At 38.5% G+C, this 17,805-nt stretch overlaps 1 protein-coding gene across 1 annotated transcript in view; it reads right to left on the reverse strand.

The window, feature by feature from the left end:
* LOC118327190 (zeta-sarcoglycan) overlaps window positions 1-17,805 on the reverse strand; it is a 144,551-nt gene that overhangs the window by 66,614 nt on the left and 60,132 nt on the right. The window contains exon 3 of the mRNA XM_035660459.1: window positions 1,068-1,155. Within this exon, the coding sequence (XP_035516352.1) occupies window positions 1,068-1,155 (88 nt within the window). The remainder of the gene's footprint in view (window positions 1-1,067; window positions 1,156-17,805) is intronic.

A 17,805-nucleotide genomic window follows, 5' to 3' on the forward strand; every position in this document is an offset into this window, starting at 1 on the left:
AACTAAATGTTCAGTCTTCTTGCTGGTTGTTCTGACACATTTAGAATCATTAAGATATAAGAGATAATATGGTCCTTTATTGATCCCCCGTAGGAGAAATTCAATTAATTACGGCTTTTGGTAATCATTTAGCTGTTAAAGTATGTATTTAAATAATCAAATCAATATCATATCAACATGCAACGACTAGTCAACTATTGGACGAGGAAAATCTTTAGTCAGGGGCAGCCCTAATGTAACCCAAACTGACTACATTATATTATTTATTTATGTGTGTCTGCATGTGTGTGTTTTTGATCCTATATTTGCTTGTTTGTTTGCTTTTGAGACTCTCATGACTTTTGTATCTGCTTATGATGCTTATTTATGTGAGATTCCTTCTAGAAGCTTCAAATCTCACCTGTACAATTTGCCTTTTTTCTTTTGTTGTGGTGTTCTGGCTGTTTTGTTTTAGTGTGCTAATAAATGAATAAATAAATGTTAAAAAAAGTCTCATAATCAACTGAAATTCTGACACTCCACTGCAAAATTATTTCCCTCCAGATTTGGTTATTGTAATTTCCCTTTTCTTCCTCACTCATTCACCAAAATGAGAACACTTGAGAACACTGCTGCTATGATTATAAGCAGAACCAAGAGATTCACACTCTTGATCTTTATCCACTGGTCAACCATGGATATATTTTAATTCATGTTCTTAGACTTTTTTTAAGTTACTGAGTCCCACAAGAATATGTCATAAAATATATGTCATATGTCCTCTGAGTGACATCTTTCGTAGGACACTGGGCCCTCGCTAATCCAATAAGAACTTGGAAAAATGATTTAGTTGAGCAAACAGCACGGCTGTCAGCCTCAGTGAGATACACTAATGGAAACAGATAGCATTTAGTTTAGTAAACAAAAGGAGGTAAAATACATTTAGGAATTCAAGCACAAACAAAGCAATATAACTGACTGTCTTGGAGAAATGATCTGATTTGGAGGTTGTTTTCGAAAGAAAATGTTTACTGCCAATGTAGTATGTGTAGACATGTCTTTGTATGGTGTGTGTATGTGTGTCTTACCCACGGTTAGCTGACCAGTCAGTTGTCCCTGATCATTCCTAGCATTGACAGTGACATTTCTGTCGGACTGGAGGATCAATGGACTGTCCTAAAATGAGAGGGACAGGGGGAGGATTGATTAAAACAACAGATAATTTTATAATATTTCTCGCACTCTCACCAGCAAATTCATGTATACAGATATACCTTAAGTTTTTATACTCATACACAAGCTCTCTGTTTTCTTTTTTCCCCTGTAGCTATTACCCTCACCCCTGTGGGCACCAGTCAATACTGCATTAACCTGCATAACCAATACTGCCTTAGCCCGTATCAACCTTCACAGTTTACACTTGACTCCCTCTCTTCTGCCAGTCTGACACACTCTGCATTTAATTTGCATAATCTATTCAAAACAGCATCCTGTCTGTGAGTGTGTTTGCTTGTGTCCAACACTGTGTCTGTGTGTGTGTGTGTATCAATGTCTGCAAAAAGGCAATTATTCTCGCCCTAAATGAGCTAAATGCAACTGTGACCCTGACCTCTGCTCTCCTCTTTAGAGTCTGATTGAGCCACACGCTGCCCACATTAGTTTACATTCGGTGGATGTGTGTTGCAATGAATGCAAACTCTGTCTGCCATTTTCATTAAGTTCCAAACTCAATCTAACATCTCACTGTCTAACTCTCTTCCTTCCTTCCTCTTTTGTGTTTCTCTCTCTCTCTTTCCACTGTGTACCCCGGTCTGCAAAATCACCCTACTCACATTCTTAACCAACTTTTCCTTCCGTTCTCCTTCCCTCTTTCATTATATCTCTGAACTTACATAATTTTCTTTTTATTCTCTTTCCCTTCACTTCTCTCCGTTTCTCTTTTAAATTGCTTATTTGTTTTGGCGGCGTGAAATGAACAGCTCACAGGTGACCCAATTTCTCTGTTGATTTCCCCAAATTAATATCTTGCTGCATTCCGGTCTGAATTCCAAATGAGAATTGTGTTAAAATTGGAAAGTCGTTGATCCGTTGAAATGGAAAAATCCCCCCCCCCCTTCCTCTTTACTCTTATTCTCCCTCTCTCACCCCTCTCTCTCTCTCTGTTGCTATTTGTTATGGATGGATATTCATTGTTTTTTGCTCTGTTACCCGAGTTGAGACCAAATTTATAATATGTCACACCTGTCTGTGTTTTATTTCGGAGCGTCCAGAGACTTCTAGGACGGGGCTGATCACAAACTCAAACACGAACCACCGCACAAGCGTGAGGGACAAAGACAAAGTTAGAGATGCATGTGTGCAAAACACACACACACACACAAAAAGCATACACAAACAAAACACAAGCAGCACACACATAACTTGTGTGTGGATGTACATACCTACACACATACACGTATTCTGGATGTAATCACACATACACTCACACACTAACATCCAAATGAGTGCTCAGGTGTAAGTTACACCCCTCCGCCTTTGTGCACATACACACAGACACACACACCACCCACTCATACAGAGTCAGGTAACAAATTTGCCAAACTACAAATGAGTCCTCCACACGGTTTATTGTGCATTGACACTTTCCTCTGTTTCCTAATGCATGTGTGCTGAATTAATTATTTTCAACGGGGCGTGTGATAAGCTTCACTATATTATCTTTCCACTCTGTTTAAAGCGATGGGCGCTTTGTAAAGCATGACAGATGTAATGTGCTTTGAATCATTCCAGCTCAATGGGCAGTGTGCATGAACAGGCCTGATCCCATTCACTTAGTGCAGGACTCTATCATTTAGAAGTGCAACCATAGATGAAGATTCTTACTTGATTAAGCACTCATATGCAAATGCATGGAAATATGGGCTGTATTTCAAATAATTGCTGCATAGTAAACAGCTGCTAATGTCTATTTACACAACAGCTGATTGAAGCCAAACAATCTGATTGGTGCTGTGTATGTGAGATGTATACCAGCAGGAAACAATAATGGCTAGTCCTTCTTGATGAAAAGATTGTCTACCAAGAGGTTATATCAACAGTAGTAGTAGTTCACACTATCAAGTGCAAAATGAAAAGGTTCTTATCACCTTGGTTACCAATGTACTCTATTCAGAATATACGTCATCACACAAAACCGTTGGGTGGTTCCTGCGCTTGTTACCCTGATGAAATCCATTCAGACATTGCACATTCTGTTGGTAATGTTTTTGGTAAATTGTCAAGTGTGCTGTAATTTGTAGTGTTTGCTATGATTATGGAAAACGTAGAGATGTGGAGAGCTTTCATGATGCATACTCTGCCTCAATCAATGCCCAACTATGCTGGGTGCTATTTATAGTTCAGGAGAATGGGCCATAGACACTAGCTTCATATATTAAATATATAATTAAATACATTTATTGATAAAAAATTAATGCACTTTGTGTAGTTTGAGAAACATACACATTCATCACAATAAAAAAAGACTCCCATGTGTTCATTTTGCTATAAATGCTACACAAACAAAATTTGTAAGACATTGATAAAACTGACCACATTATATTAATTTGTCCCTCCATACATGTTATGTAGAACCTATTCAGCTAGTTTGTGACATTAAAGGTTAATTTCTCTCCATGAAACTCCTCCTTTAAAGCTCTTATCTTTAGTGGAGTTTGCATTATGTTTGATGTTTTTCTCATTTTAATATTAGTTTGATGTTGGTTGTGCTGGATCCCGAAAAAGGTTTTTGCACTGCAGAATGGTAATAATTTCTTAGATATCCATTTGGTGATGCATACATCATCTTTAACATTGTTTGATGTTAGAAATCCAATCGGTGTTGGAATCCTACACTCCGGGAAGTGTGCGTTTGTGTGTGTGTGTGTGTTACTAGCCTATGTGTTTGGTTTCTCTTGCTATTTGCATTGAAATTGACACTTACTGCTGATACATGACAATATGGTACTGCCACTTTTTCATGCCAGTTGCAGACTCCAGCTGCCCTACATACACACACTCTTACTGACTGACTGCCAACAGATCTTCCTGTGGCCAATTTACAGCAGCCACACAATGATTAGAGATCGGTCCACCTCAGATAAGCCTCAACACCATCCAAAGCCACATTTACACACAATAATTATGCATAAGCGCACTGATTAAACAGTACAATATGAAAGTGCCCAATAGCATTTCCACACCACATATTTTTACATCAGCTAGCCTATGCATCACAGCAATATAACTCAAGTCTACAGACAGAAATATCCTATAAAACTATCTATTTTGGGACATTTGTTCATTGGTCTAGATATGTGTTAAATTGTATTAGACAAGATTCATAGGCCAAATTGGCTGTTGCAGAATCAAATAGTAGTAAGATTTAAAATGAGGGTAGGTAATTTATTTCAGAAGCATTTTTGTTATATATTTTTTTTAAATTCCCCAACTTTGAGGGAGTGACTCTAGAGGGAGGCCTGAAGTTGCTAGTTTTTCCAGTGTCACCAACCTAAGCTGTAAGGAAGGGATATGCTTCAAAAGAACTACTTCATATGATACAGGGAAAAAAAGTGTCTACACTGAAAGACTGAAAAGCTGGTTGTCATAGAGAGGGACAAAACACAATGAAAGATATGGGAATAGTGGAAGATTCAAATTGTTAAAATACATACAGTACCAGCAGTGGTACTGGTGGTATTTATGGATAATACATTTTCAAAAATATGGTTTGGTGAGCTCATGTACTATTTCCTCACATGTACCATACATCACTTGTGATGTTTACTTTATGCTCAGTTCACTTCTCTGTTTATCTCCCTCTCTCGCTCTCTGCATTGTCCCTCTGGCTTTTGAGTTAAGTGTCTTGCTCATAAATCTCCCCTCATCGTATGAAATGTGCACAGAGGCACAAATAAAGGCACACACGTCATGCTCTCTCTTGTGAGCTGACACAACATACACCACAGCGCCATTAATTCAGTTAATAGTTTAATTTCACTCTGATTATAAATACAGGCACAGTGATGCCAGCCTGAGGTAGCCAGTGTAATTAGTCAGGTAATAATAAGCTGTGGACTGGTGGCTCATCATCGCAGCCTCCAGCCACTAGTACAGATGGGTCCTAAAAACAGCTTTCAGCTTGCCTGTCGCACTGGCTGTCTCACTGCTTTAACTGACTGCCTGTCTGACAGCTTAAATAGGTCTGGACTGAAGGTTCATAAGTGATGTGATTGGTTATTTGTGTTTAGTCATCGCTCTGATAACAGCTTTCAGCTCTCCTGTCTGTCTCTTATGTCTCACTAGCCGTCTAACTTCATACAGTATCCATCGCAACAGCAATGTACTCAGGCCTCATACAAGATACATTTGGTTGATTCATCTTCTCCATCAACCTAATAACAGCTTTTAGCTCTCCTGACTATATCTCTGTGGTTGCCTGTCTCACTGACTGAATGTCTCTCTATATAAGAGCTATGGACATGCGCTTAAGAGATACTTTTAGCTGTCAATCTAATAAAAAGCTTTCAGCTCTCCTCTCTCTGGTCGGTCTTATTCTCTTCCTGTCTCTCTGACTGTCCAAACAGCCACTATCTCTTCAGCCAATCTACCTGTGAGAGTGAACCGAAACAGTGAAGATGCTGAAACTTGCTCCGTAAAAAAACAAGAGGAGCTGCAGATTCAGGCGATAAATCTCTGTAGGGTCATTACTAGAAGCGACACTTTTCACACAGCCACACTGGTTTCACATTGTCATATTAAATGGTAAAATACTGATTACAGTCACTTCAAGATGCACAAGCTGAGTTTCATAGCATGCAAACATAAAGAGGAACCACTGGCTACCAGAAAAAATAGAAATGTAGACTTTGTAGTTTTAAAGCTTTTGTAATCCATGCTGTGAAAAAAAATGCATAAACTTAAAACAAATAAATTCTGATGCTGATTTAATTAAGATATTTAAATGTAAGTGGAGACAGGATTCAAAATCTTAATTCAAGTAGACCTTTGAATACGCACCTATATATCTGTATTAATCTATGAAGAGTCCCACTGTCATAGAGAATTAGCTGGTACTAGGAAGACCAGATCATAGAGCAATAATGATGTGAAATGCTATAGAAGTGGTGAATAAGTTAGAGTGGAGGAGTTAAGAGAGACAGGGACTGTGACTTGTTAAGTTGTTTAAATGTATCAGTAAAGACAAGTACATTGTATATAGTCAAAGCTAAAACAGAATGCCAATCAAACAATGTGTGATAAAGTGCCTGCGGTGTCCCTCCATTTCTTTTTCAACTTTAATTCAGCTAATTAGCAAGGACTATTAAATAAGTGATGTGTTTGTTGGTGTGCGGTGCTAATTTGTTGTTTTCAGTCCCCATGGCCATGTAACAACAAAAAATAAAGCAGAGCTGCTCACAAGCTTACTCTCTAGGTACTTGGATTTAATATGTTCAAGGGTCTTCATGTGGCTCCAGGGGCTTTATGATCTATTTAACATGTCATCAGTGTCCTGCACAAGCCTTGTGTCAACAGTTTTGAGATCACTTTAATCAATTTAAATCTCAACATGACAGCTAGCACGAGACTGGGCCTGTCAAGACATGTCAGATCATCATGCGTCTGTGTGCGTGTTGAATTGCATAGTGCAACATTTGAAGGACCAAGCATGAGACTGAAGGTCAGGGCCCTCTGTAAATTACTGCAATGGTTTTAGATCTCTTTGTCAGAAACAATAATCACCAACCATATCATACTGCTTGATTGAATTGCATAATATCAAGTACATTCATAGCCTCTTTACAAAATAATTTGAAATGGTGCTGTATGGAGCTGGCAAATTATTAATTAACACCATAATTTGAAAGCCAGCTTTACAGCAAAACTACAATTACTATTCCATGATCACATTTTCTAACATTGCTGTCTCAAAGCATCGCAGTGAGTGTACAACTTGATTTAAATTGAATTAATAAATCTATTTGAGCAGCTACGTTGATTCTCATTATCTTATTTTAGGGGCTCTGCTGGAAACTGTGATTATGGCCCTATACCTGGTTAGCAAGAGGGGTTTGTCTGGCTCGCCGAACTCACATTTGCTGGAGACTTGGCATGAAGACAAGGTTTCTGCTAGTCTAGATTCCAAGTACTTGTTGGCTGTTGGCTTCTTACATGTAACTTTTTAGTGGTTCTGGCAGGGGAGTCCTCTATAAACTGTTTGGGTTCATTTGGCACTGAATGATTAAATAAACTAGACTCAATTTCAATGTGAATCAGGCAGCTGGGTTGTGATGTGAGGTAACCAATCAAAATGAGGTAAGAGTCACACTGCAGAAAGGATTTGTAAACTGTCAAGCTGGATATATTATTAACCAGTTCAACAGCTGCATTACAGTCAAAAATCTTAAGGTCAGGAGGTTTGCTACTTGGGTGGAGCTGCAGGGTCTGAAGCTAGACAGTGTAGTAAGTGTAAAAGAACATGTCTGAATGTGAAAAAAGAAACATACAATATATAACAAACAAATACAATATTATTTGTAGCAAAACACAGATGGCACTCATTGTTACCTGTTGCTTTAACATGTTTCAGGTAGATGGAATATTCTTGTTTTTTTAATAAATATTTTTGACAACTAGCTCCTAGAAAGTGGGACATTTTTGGCTACCAGGTTCGATATTGTCCTTCCAAAAGTCAAATCATGTCAGACAATCAGACAGCGGACTGTCTGAAAATATTGGTCACATTCATTTTCTTGTGAACTTGCTGTCACACTAACACAAATGTCAGTAATACACAGCAGTTGCAGTTAAACTGATGCATCTAGTTCCTTTTTAAAACATATTCAGTGCTTTTTATATCTATAGACATCAACCCTAAAACAATTGAAACTGTTAATGCAACTGTCCTGCAAGATGAAAAATAATTAGCTGTCTTTTCACAAGTTTCAGGTGATCTTTTCATGATTCATTTCAATATTCATATCCTTGCATTGTAGCACTGTAAAAGCCTGCAGAAAATCTGCTGTCACACTGTTATCCAACAGCACTTCCAACGAAGGCTAACAATATCCCAATTCTGCAGCCAGACCACTTAAACTGCACAAGGTTAAGATTTTAATGTGACTTGTGGTATAAACTGGTGCTTCTTTTTTTTCCTATTCCCAAATTGTGTAGTGAGTGGAGATACAGGTGTTTGGCAAGACACTGACAAATCTTTTAATGGGTGCTCTAGTACTCTTTGGGGTTACACCTGCCACCAAGCCCCATTGCTCTTTCTGCCAGGCTGATTCTCAAAGAATGGATTGTTCTTTACCAGAGGGAAAAAAAGGTGGAAACAGATACAGAAAGTTAAAAGGGTGAGAAAGATGGATAGGGTGGGAGTGGTGGACCTGGGGTAAAAAGAGACTGAGTGAGGGAACGCATGTAGGGAAAAGGGGCAAAGAAAAAGAGAGTTGGAGGATAGGGGCGAGAAGTAGAGGTAAGCAGGGACCTCCCGGCTTCAGACTTGCAGAGCGATAAATCTTGAAACTAGGAAAGATGAAAAAGGAGGGAGGGCACAATAGAGATGGAAGGCAGAGCCAGTAAACCACAAAGCATTTGTTTTGGAGATAGACGCACCACATAGATCTATAAACATCAGCCCTCTACTTTCTGCTTCTCCGCAATAATGTATGGTGCTTAAGGGAGAGGTCAACAAAGTCACACAGCTCGAGGAAAAAATGCCAGCTAGAGAGAAAAAGTAGTGGAGATTGAATCTATCTATAAATCTAAATAAAGTGAATCAGCAAATGGTTTGATTTATTCTCCCCATCATCTGAACAATTTCTGAATTAATATAAATGTAAGTATATTAAAGATATACTTTAAATACATCTTGCAGTTGCCTCTGGTAACAGAAAATGCTTGGAGATTCTACCCACGTGTTTCATATTCCAGAGATTTGCAAAGACTATCCTGCAAGCAAGGTTTTACAAATAATACCTTCCAACCTGAGGGCTTGGACATATAATACATCTGAGGGAATTTTACATAACATTTCAGATTAGAGCTCTGGAATACATTTAAATATAATGGTCTTAAGCGCACAATCAGAGGATACTGTTAGTCCTGTTGTGGCATTAGTTCAGTATTTCTGTGAGACCTTCTACAGAGGCTGAACAAAATAAGAATATAAGAAAAGGTGGACAAAAAAAGAAAGAGAGAGAGAGAGAAGGAAGGAAACTATGTGAATGCTATCAACTTTCTTTTACTTCCCTGCAGTCACTCATATACCACGTCTAGTGGAGTATTTGTTAGACTGCTTATGTTTCATACCAAACCCAAAATCTACTCCTAATCTTAGGATAATTAATTTTTTGTGAAAAAAGTGCTCAGTGCTCATTAAAATAGACGTATAAGAACGCAAAGAAAAACACCACAGGAAGATTGGTCCGATGAAGTGCAATGATATAAATAATATGATCTTAAAAAGATTTTATTAAGTTAAGTACATTTTTTTAAAATGACAAACAATAACAAATCCTGACAAACATTCATTCATATTCTACATCCTCTTAATCTAAGCAGGGGTAGAAGGTGGGCATATAACCTTGGCAAGTCAAGTTTTTTTTATTGACAATTATGCGCCTAGAAACCACAAAGACATGGGGGAGCATACGTACTTCACACAGAAGGGACCCAGCTGACTAACAGCTTCAAACTTTCAGCGCTTTGTTGCTGTGAGGCAACAGTGCTCACAATGTGCCTCTGACCCACCATCTTAATACACATTTCATCAGAGCATAGTCAGTAACATCATTCTCTTATTAGTCATGGCAGATCAACTTCAGTGCTCATCCAAGAAGACTTTACTCATTGTAAAAAACAGCTTTTATATGCATACCTTGCATTTTAATGTACAAAAGTATATATGACTGTACATTGTAAATGCACTCCACATCTAGACTGCTGTGTCTGTTTTAAACTTGCATTGAGGCAATGTGAAATCAATTGTGTTGTTGTGGCAATGAAGCAGTGAGATCATGCTCCTGCACTGTGGGACTACAGTACAAACCAGCAGGACTAATACATAATGTAAAACTATATGCAGGCATGTATGCTCACGCACAATAGACTACATCCACTGGTGTTCAGAAGAACGCATGTACTCACACTCAAGGTCATTATATTTGAATATACAACATTATAAAGTATGCAGTTTGTGTTTAAACATTAAAAAACTTGAGGAGCTGGACAGTGAAGCCTACTTTAAGCACACACAGAGCAATCGTATCAACATGGACAAACGGCTACATCATTTCTATAGAAGCAAATTTCCCCTAAAGCCTGTGTCCTGTGGCATGGTTGAGGAGAGGAGAAGAGACAAGATAAGTGGAGAGGACGGAGGAGGAGAGCAGGGCAGAGCAGATAAAGTTGCAATGCTCCATTTGCCATGAAATATTCCCCTGTGGTACAAATACTTGAGGTGAAAGAGGAATAAGTTAACTCTGGAGAAGTTTGTGTGTGTGTGTGTGTGTGTGTTACATGTGTACAAGTGTGGGAGGAGACAATAAGTGTATGTAGTGTATGTGTATGTGACAATAGTTGACCTTGTTCACCTTTGTGTTTCTAAATGCCCATGTGCTTGTGTGTATTTTATGCCTGCCCACGCGGACATGTCCTGCTGCTAATAGATTATTGATCAGGGTCAGTTTCCAAGGCCTGTACTGGCTGACAGACACACACGCAAACACACACACATGCACTCACGCACGCACGCACACACACACGCAGATTGACTGCCTGACTTGCAGAAATGAAAACAACTTAAGACAACTACACCCAAAATTTGTTTTTGTCTGTTTCTTTCTTACTCATTCACTCATCACCTTGTGGCTGGTGTTCTGATGCTTCCATTGCCACATTGGTTTTAAGATGAGCAGTGAAGAGTCATGGTTTCCGAACAACAATCTTTGGAATTATATAATGTATTTCAAAATTAATTTAACATCTGATACTATTCCTTATATATGTTTCATTGCTCTCATATCCCTTGTTTTTCCTGTAGTTTCCTTGCTGTCCCTGTTCCATCCAATTCCCCAGGGGATCATAATAGATTCTTTTTTCATTTGTACTGAACCCACGAGTATATGGGTGCATGTGTGTGTATGTGTGTGTTTAAAGCCCATTTTCCCTTTAATGGCTGTACAGACTCTTCTCTTTAACTCTGTCACCTCTACAAAGTCAGGACAATCCATTCCATCAAAGCAAGACAGATCAGATAGCTATCATAGCTAGCAGATATTACAACACTTAGATTACTGGTCTATTACTACAGTAGCCTAAAGGCTGCTGGTTCCAGCAATAATCTAGATCACAGTTATCATTGCTGGGGGAAATAAAACACAAGAATGCACTGGCTTTTCCTCTGCCTCAAGGTTATTGGTTTCAAACAGACAGTGTAGTTTAAAGAAATGAAATAACACAAAATGAAAGAGAGGAGGAAATAACCAGAATTGACAAGGATATAGCTTTCAACACAGTTTTTTACCGGTTATTGATGTACAGTGGAGAGCGAGTATGGCATGCAGAGTAACTAAATGCATCAACATGTGTTGTGTTCCTAAGTGTCAATTAAATATATAGTCATTCTCTTCTCAACACTTACTTATGTGTCTTTTACAAAGCTCAGCCATACCAGCTTGTTATCCCATAGTCATAGCTGTTGAATAATGTATGCTGGGGCCTCTCTCTTCCCCCAAAGGAGCAGTGTTGGATGGGATGTGGCTGCTTCAAACTGAATACTCTGATTCACTGGGGGCTTGAGGCTGGTGGGAGTTTTCATGTTCCTATTTTCTCTGAAGGCCCAATCCTGTTAAATTGGACGAGAAAAAAATGCTGTGCAATTCTTTGTCTGCTTAGAAACACTTTAAAGAGGGAATTGGACAGATTTTTTCAGAACTTGCAGATGGACTAAAAGTTTCTAAGAGTTTGTCTTACTGGATAGTTATATATACTGGAAGATAATAAAGAGATGAAAATAATTGTTTTTTTTCAAACCTCATCTCTAACATTCTTGAGTGGGGCAACCTTTGTGTTTGCATTTGGTTTCCGAACTGATGCTTTAATCACAGCTCCTCAGGGCTTTTTGGCTCATTTTCTAGCAGTTCAATATGTCTTGTGGTTTGTTAGTGTCTCATTGCTGTGACAGGGATTTCCTGATGTTGGCATCTCTGCAGAGCTCTCAGCCATGTGATGAAATCCCCAGTCGAGTAGCTGCTTCCATAATTACTGGGGATGGTTTACAAGAGTGGGACATTGAGAGAGATAAAGTGGATTCTCTTGATGGTGAAACATTGCATAAAATGGGACATGGGAATGGTTGACAAAGAGAATGTGAGAGGGCCAACTGGGAATTGGTCTGACAGATAAGACATAACAGAGATAGAAGGGGCAGAAAACGGTTCCAACACATAAAGTTAAACAAACTTGTTAGAATTTATTAATTTTCTATAATATACAGTGAACATGGTGGCATTAATTGTCAGCTTGAAAAAAGGTTTGCCACAACTTAATTTATATTTTGCTTCAAACCTCAGCAGCCAAGAGACTAAAGAAATGAGAGAGATGACTTTGCTACCATTAGTCCACAATGATAGGTTTAAGTGGTACAGTAAGACCCAAAAGACATTAAAATTATATAGACCAGGTTCCCAAGTCAAACTGCAACTAAGCGTTAATTTTCAAGATTTCCAATCTGAGTCTTAATGGACAAGGCAGAACTTAGTGGAAGAAGAGGATTTGTAATAACTTCTTAAAATGGTACATGAGACATGAGAGAACAAGGGTATGACAAGACAGAAAGAATTAAGGGATGGATTTAAAAGATAAGAATGGAGAGCAACAAGAGAAATGCAAAAGAAAACATCTTGGAAATAATTTCCAATAAAATTAAATAATTAACTCATTGTATTTGAGGTTAAAACAGCAGACAGAAGACAAGAGCCACAACAATAAGCCATTTACTTGTTCTTCGCCACTTTCTTCAAATGACAAAGCAACGCATTTAAAACAGATCACACATGGCCTCAAACCTGCAATAACTAAATATTAGAGTATTAGATATTTGTATATGATAAATGGCACATTACACAAACAAATATGTTATACATTAACTTTTTTATTTCCTAAACAGTATATGTCACATATGCTACCATAAACTACCACAAAGTACATAGCTGTTGACTGACTGAAGTGTTTCTCTGTCCCCAAGAGGCCGTCGCAAAAAAGTTCACTTTAATTCTGAAAGTAATGCTAGCACTAAGACTGCAGCATAGATTTCCTTCAGGGGGAGGTGGTGGAGGTGAAATCATATTAAAACAGCTAATGAATAGGGAGCACATGGCAGGGTAGTGATGGCTGGTTCCCAATGTTGGAGCAAGGAAGAAAGGCCTGTAGTTGTGAGCCAGTGACAGTTTAGAAAGAACAATTTCTAAAAGACTAGAAATGATTCTCAAAGTTGAGAGTTTCAAAGATGTAATAGTTCGACTAGAATTAAACAGTGTCCAAGGAGGGGACTAGGATAGGACAAAAAAAGAATATGGACACAAGGACAAAGTACAAAATCGTCCTTCTTTTATTTCTCTTTTTCTGTCATTTTCACCCCTTGATCTCTCATTCAACTGTCTTCTCTTCAATTCATTTTCAGCATTCGATTTTCCAGGCTACTGAGGATCTCCAGCTTATTTACATCCTTGTTATATCTTGCTTTGATCTCCATCCAGTGTTTAGTCCTTAATCTTAGTTCCCTGTACTGGGTCTTCTACATGTCTGTGCACCCTCTGAAAGATCTGTGCAGGACAGTCAGGAGTGTGCCTCATGTTAAAGAAGAATTCCAACTGAGGTGATCCTTTCTGATGATGTACTTTAGCTACAAAGAGTTGGACTCTTATCTTGGGATTTCAAGTCCTCTCTCTCCCTCATTCTCTTCTTCCCCTTCTCCTCTATTTTTCTCAGGACTGACTGTCAGTTTTGTTCATGGTTCCTGTCCACCATACTTTGATCTTGTTCGTTATCCTCCTACCAGCCAGTGTTTGCTCTGTCTTTGTTCATTTGTCTTGTTTTTGCATTGTGTGTTGTTAATGACAAAGTTGAGCACTCACTCTCAGCACCTCCTATTTTCTTCTTCTGCTGTGGATGGTATATCATTAAGTTTACCTCGTTCTAGGCCTATGTGTTTTGCCATTTTATTGATATTCTTCACTCCATTGACATTTATATACCATGAAACTTAATCAATACCCATAACATGTTGCAGTAATTGACATATTATTTTCAATTTGTGTAAGAGCTCCATGGTAGAATTTTGTAATTCAGTCACGGTTTTTTTTTTCAAAGAGTGAAAGTTCTTGGTTATCATTACATTGTAGTTGTAGTGCAATTCTTCTAATACTATTACTTTTCCTTCTGTCCATGGACATCTTTTGCATGCTTGTTTGACCTGAAAGAGGGTCTTGTATGCTAGAGCACCATGGAACAGACTTGTGATCTGGGGCTACATGAAATAACTTGAATATATATAGCTACTGAATTGGGAAGCACTGTCCCAGATGTGACTGGTACCTTTAAATTAATTATTGTTAATATCCAAACCTGACTTGCAGGTTTGAATGGGATGCATTTGGTCATCAAGGGTTGCCACATCTCTGGCTCTGGATTCAGATTATTATGTTGTGTGTTGTGATTTCAGAATTCTGCCTCAAAGATGCGTATATTACTCTATTTGACAGCAACAATGACCTTAGCAACTGCTTGCCAGTTTCAACTTAGTCAGGGGCCTCTTGGCTGGAACACAGTATTTCCCAGACATCATCTTTAGAGCAGAGTGCCATAGAGCTTCTCATTGTTTTGGTATGATAATTTACTTTTCTGTTCTCCAGTTGTGCCAGGCTCCAACATCTTAAGGGAGAAAAGGATCTTCAGTTATCACCTCAGCTGTGCCAGGCTGACATCTGAGTACAGCACTGAGATTCTCTCAGTGGCAGATCTATTGTTATGTAATTCTGCTGCTCCAAGAGACACTGGACCTCTACTGTATGTCAAGGAAACCTTAATCCTTCATGATTTTACCAGTAAAAACATCATGAGACATCAAAGAGGAAAACATGCCAGTGCTGCAGGTCTTTGTGCTTTAGGAAGGAAGGAAGGAAGGGGAGGCTGCCCAAGTGCTGGAGGCATTTTCATCATACAGTAACCTACCTCCATGGGTGCCCTACCTTGACAACAACTGTAAGTCTCCAGTCTGCCAAATCATATGCTCTATTAAGAGCCATCCATTATCAATAAAAAGCTAAAATTCACTTACCCACTTCACTTGAATATAAATCCAAGTACCTAACTTAAGGTAACACAACCCAAACCACCTAATCGGCTATCAAAATAAGACACACTCCTTAATCATGCGTGAAAGGCCTAAAAAACATGAAAGGAAGTAAAGAATAAAACAATGAGTGTTTAGAACAAAAAATTAGTAACAGAGGTAAACCTATTCACTAACTTTCTCTCTATTTTAATAAGGAGAAGCAACTTCTTGAATTCTGGCAAAACATGTTAAGAAATTCATCGTCATGCAAAACAGTGCGGTTGGAGAGAGAGAGAGAGAAGAAGACTGTAGCCACTCTGGGGATTGGATGAGCCTTGCTCTAAAACAGACATGTAGGCCTGGCCCATCTTTTTCCTATCCACTGTTCAACTCACTTTTATTTTTCTCCTTTTTGGATGTGTCTCTGGAGCGCTGTTGATTTATGTAGATTTCTTATGATAAAAGCAGAAAGAAGTAATGTTTGAATTCACCAAGACTATACACCTAAAGCTTCTGTGGCCAATATGATTAGATAGGGTTCGACTTCCACTCCAGTAGTCCCATAGACAACAAATTACGTGAGCTGCACACACAATGCCTCATCTGCCAACTGTTTGTACAGAATAATGGCTACCACCCAACACTCCCGACACAGCCGTTTCACTGTTTTGGCAGATTCAAAAGAAAGCCAGAGTGGCACAGTGTGCTACATAATCAACAAATCGGTGTGAATTTGGGAGGATGTTAAGCCCCCCAAAACATCCATAAATTGTAACAGTGTTATTATCAACATTTCCCTTGTTGCCATGGCAACCAACAGTCACAAGATTGATAACATAACACCATCAACTTCTTAAGGGTTCTCTGACCAAATTTCAGCTGGATCCAATCTACCTGCTAGGAGTAGTACAAGGTAAAAGGTTTCTATGCACATTTGAATACATTTGTGGCCGTGAAGCTGGTTCACAGTTGCTATGTATCGTAACTTTGGAATCCCAGCTGTCTCCAGCAAACTACAAACTTTTTAGTGGCACCTTTTAAGCCTAGAGGAGGTGAACATTTTACACTCAAAACGCAGGTGCTCAGTAGAATATTCCTTTAGGGAAATTTGTAAGTTTCAGTGGAAACAAGTATTGCAAGTGTTAAGGCTCGCCTTTCCAGCTGAGTTAGCATAAGACGTAATATGTGGATGTTACACCAGAGCAGCAAAAAATAAAACCTGCTTACTTTGCACTCACGTTCATGTAACTGAAATGCAACTGATCCACTTGCTATCTCTTTTTTGTCATGAACTTCTCATACGCACACATAGAGAGAAACAGTACAGTATGTAATTAAGGCTGAACCACATTGTACCAATGATCTACACACTGGTAATTAAATCTAATCTGTGTATGTCTCCTCAGTGCAAGCATGTGCGTCTATGCGCGTGCGTATGTATGAGCGTGAGTGTGTGTTTAATGTCATAAGGCCAGAGCAGTGTAATGCCACACTCCCGTCCAGTTAATTAATTCAAATGTCCACCTTTAATTAATTTCACACAGTGGATTGTGACCGTTCCCCTGGAAACAACCTGTGAATACATAATACTGCCATGGACAAGGTGTGTACTGGGGTGTGTATGAATGCACTGTCAATGTCAGTTCGGTGTATTTTTGGGTCTACGTGAGAGTGAGGTTTCACCATGATCAAGTGAAAATGTATATTTCTTATATGCATTTCAAATAAATATGTAAATATTGTTTAAACAATATCTGTGTAAGAATGTGCAAGAAATATGTTTAAAAAAGAGACAGAATACACTGTGTGAAGGCATAGTGCACGAGGTGTTTTTTTGTGAGTGTATCTTGTCAAAAGCATGTGAGAATGCACTGTCAGGGGAAAAAAGAGAATGTAGTTGCAATATTTTAAGAGAAAGGTTGGAATATTGAATGGATTAAGCTAAACATTTACGAGAAAAAAAGTCAGAATATTGAGACAAAAAAGAGTAACCAAGGTTTTAATACTTAGTAGTGAACAGTATGGACAGTATAGACTTTTAGGTAATGCAAAAATATGCACATGTAATCCAATCAACCTAATCTAAGCATAACATGATAATTTGCTCTTGAACAACCTACTTTATTCTATTATATTAAAAAAAGGTTACACTTATGGTCGCCTTTAATCTCATAAAGTGCAAAGTGAACCCCTCAGCAATATAGCAATAAATGTTATCCATCATGTAGCCTACACAACTCTTAAAGAGCAGTACTAGAATGTTTTGCAAGGTACTGTAAACCCCTTGTCCACTCACTAGAATATATGTGTTATTTATAAAAGTCATGTGTAGTCTTTGTTCTACTAAACATACTGTACCTTATAGTACTTTACCTTAGAATATTTTTACAGACCAGCCATAACATTACGACCACCTCGGCACCCTGGTTTCTATCAGAACCAGCATTAAC

The sequence above is a fragment of the Morone saxatilis genome, unplaced genomic scaffold, assembly GCF_004916995.1.
Source record: "Morone saxatilis isolate NCDOM2014 unplaced genomic scaffold, NCSU_SB_2.0 Contig17, whole genome shotgun sequence".
Taxonomy (NCBI): Eukaryota; Metazoa; Chordata; class Actinopteri; family Moronidae; genus Morone; species Morone saxatilis.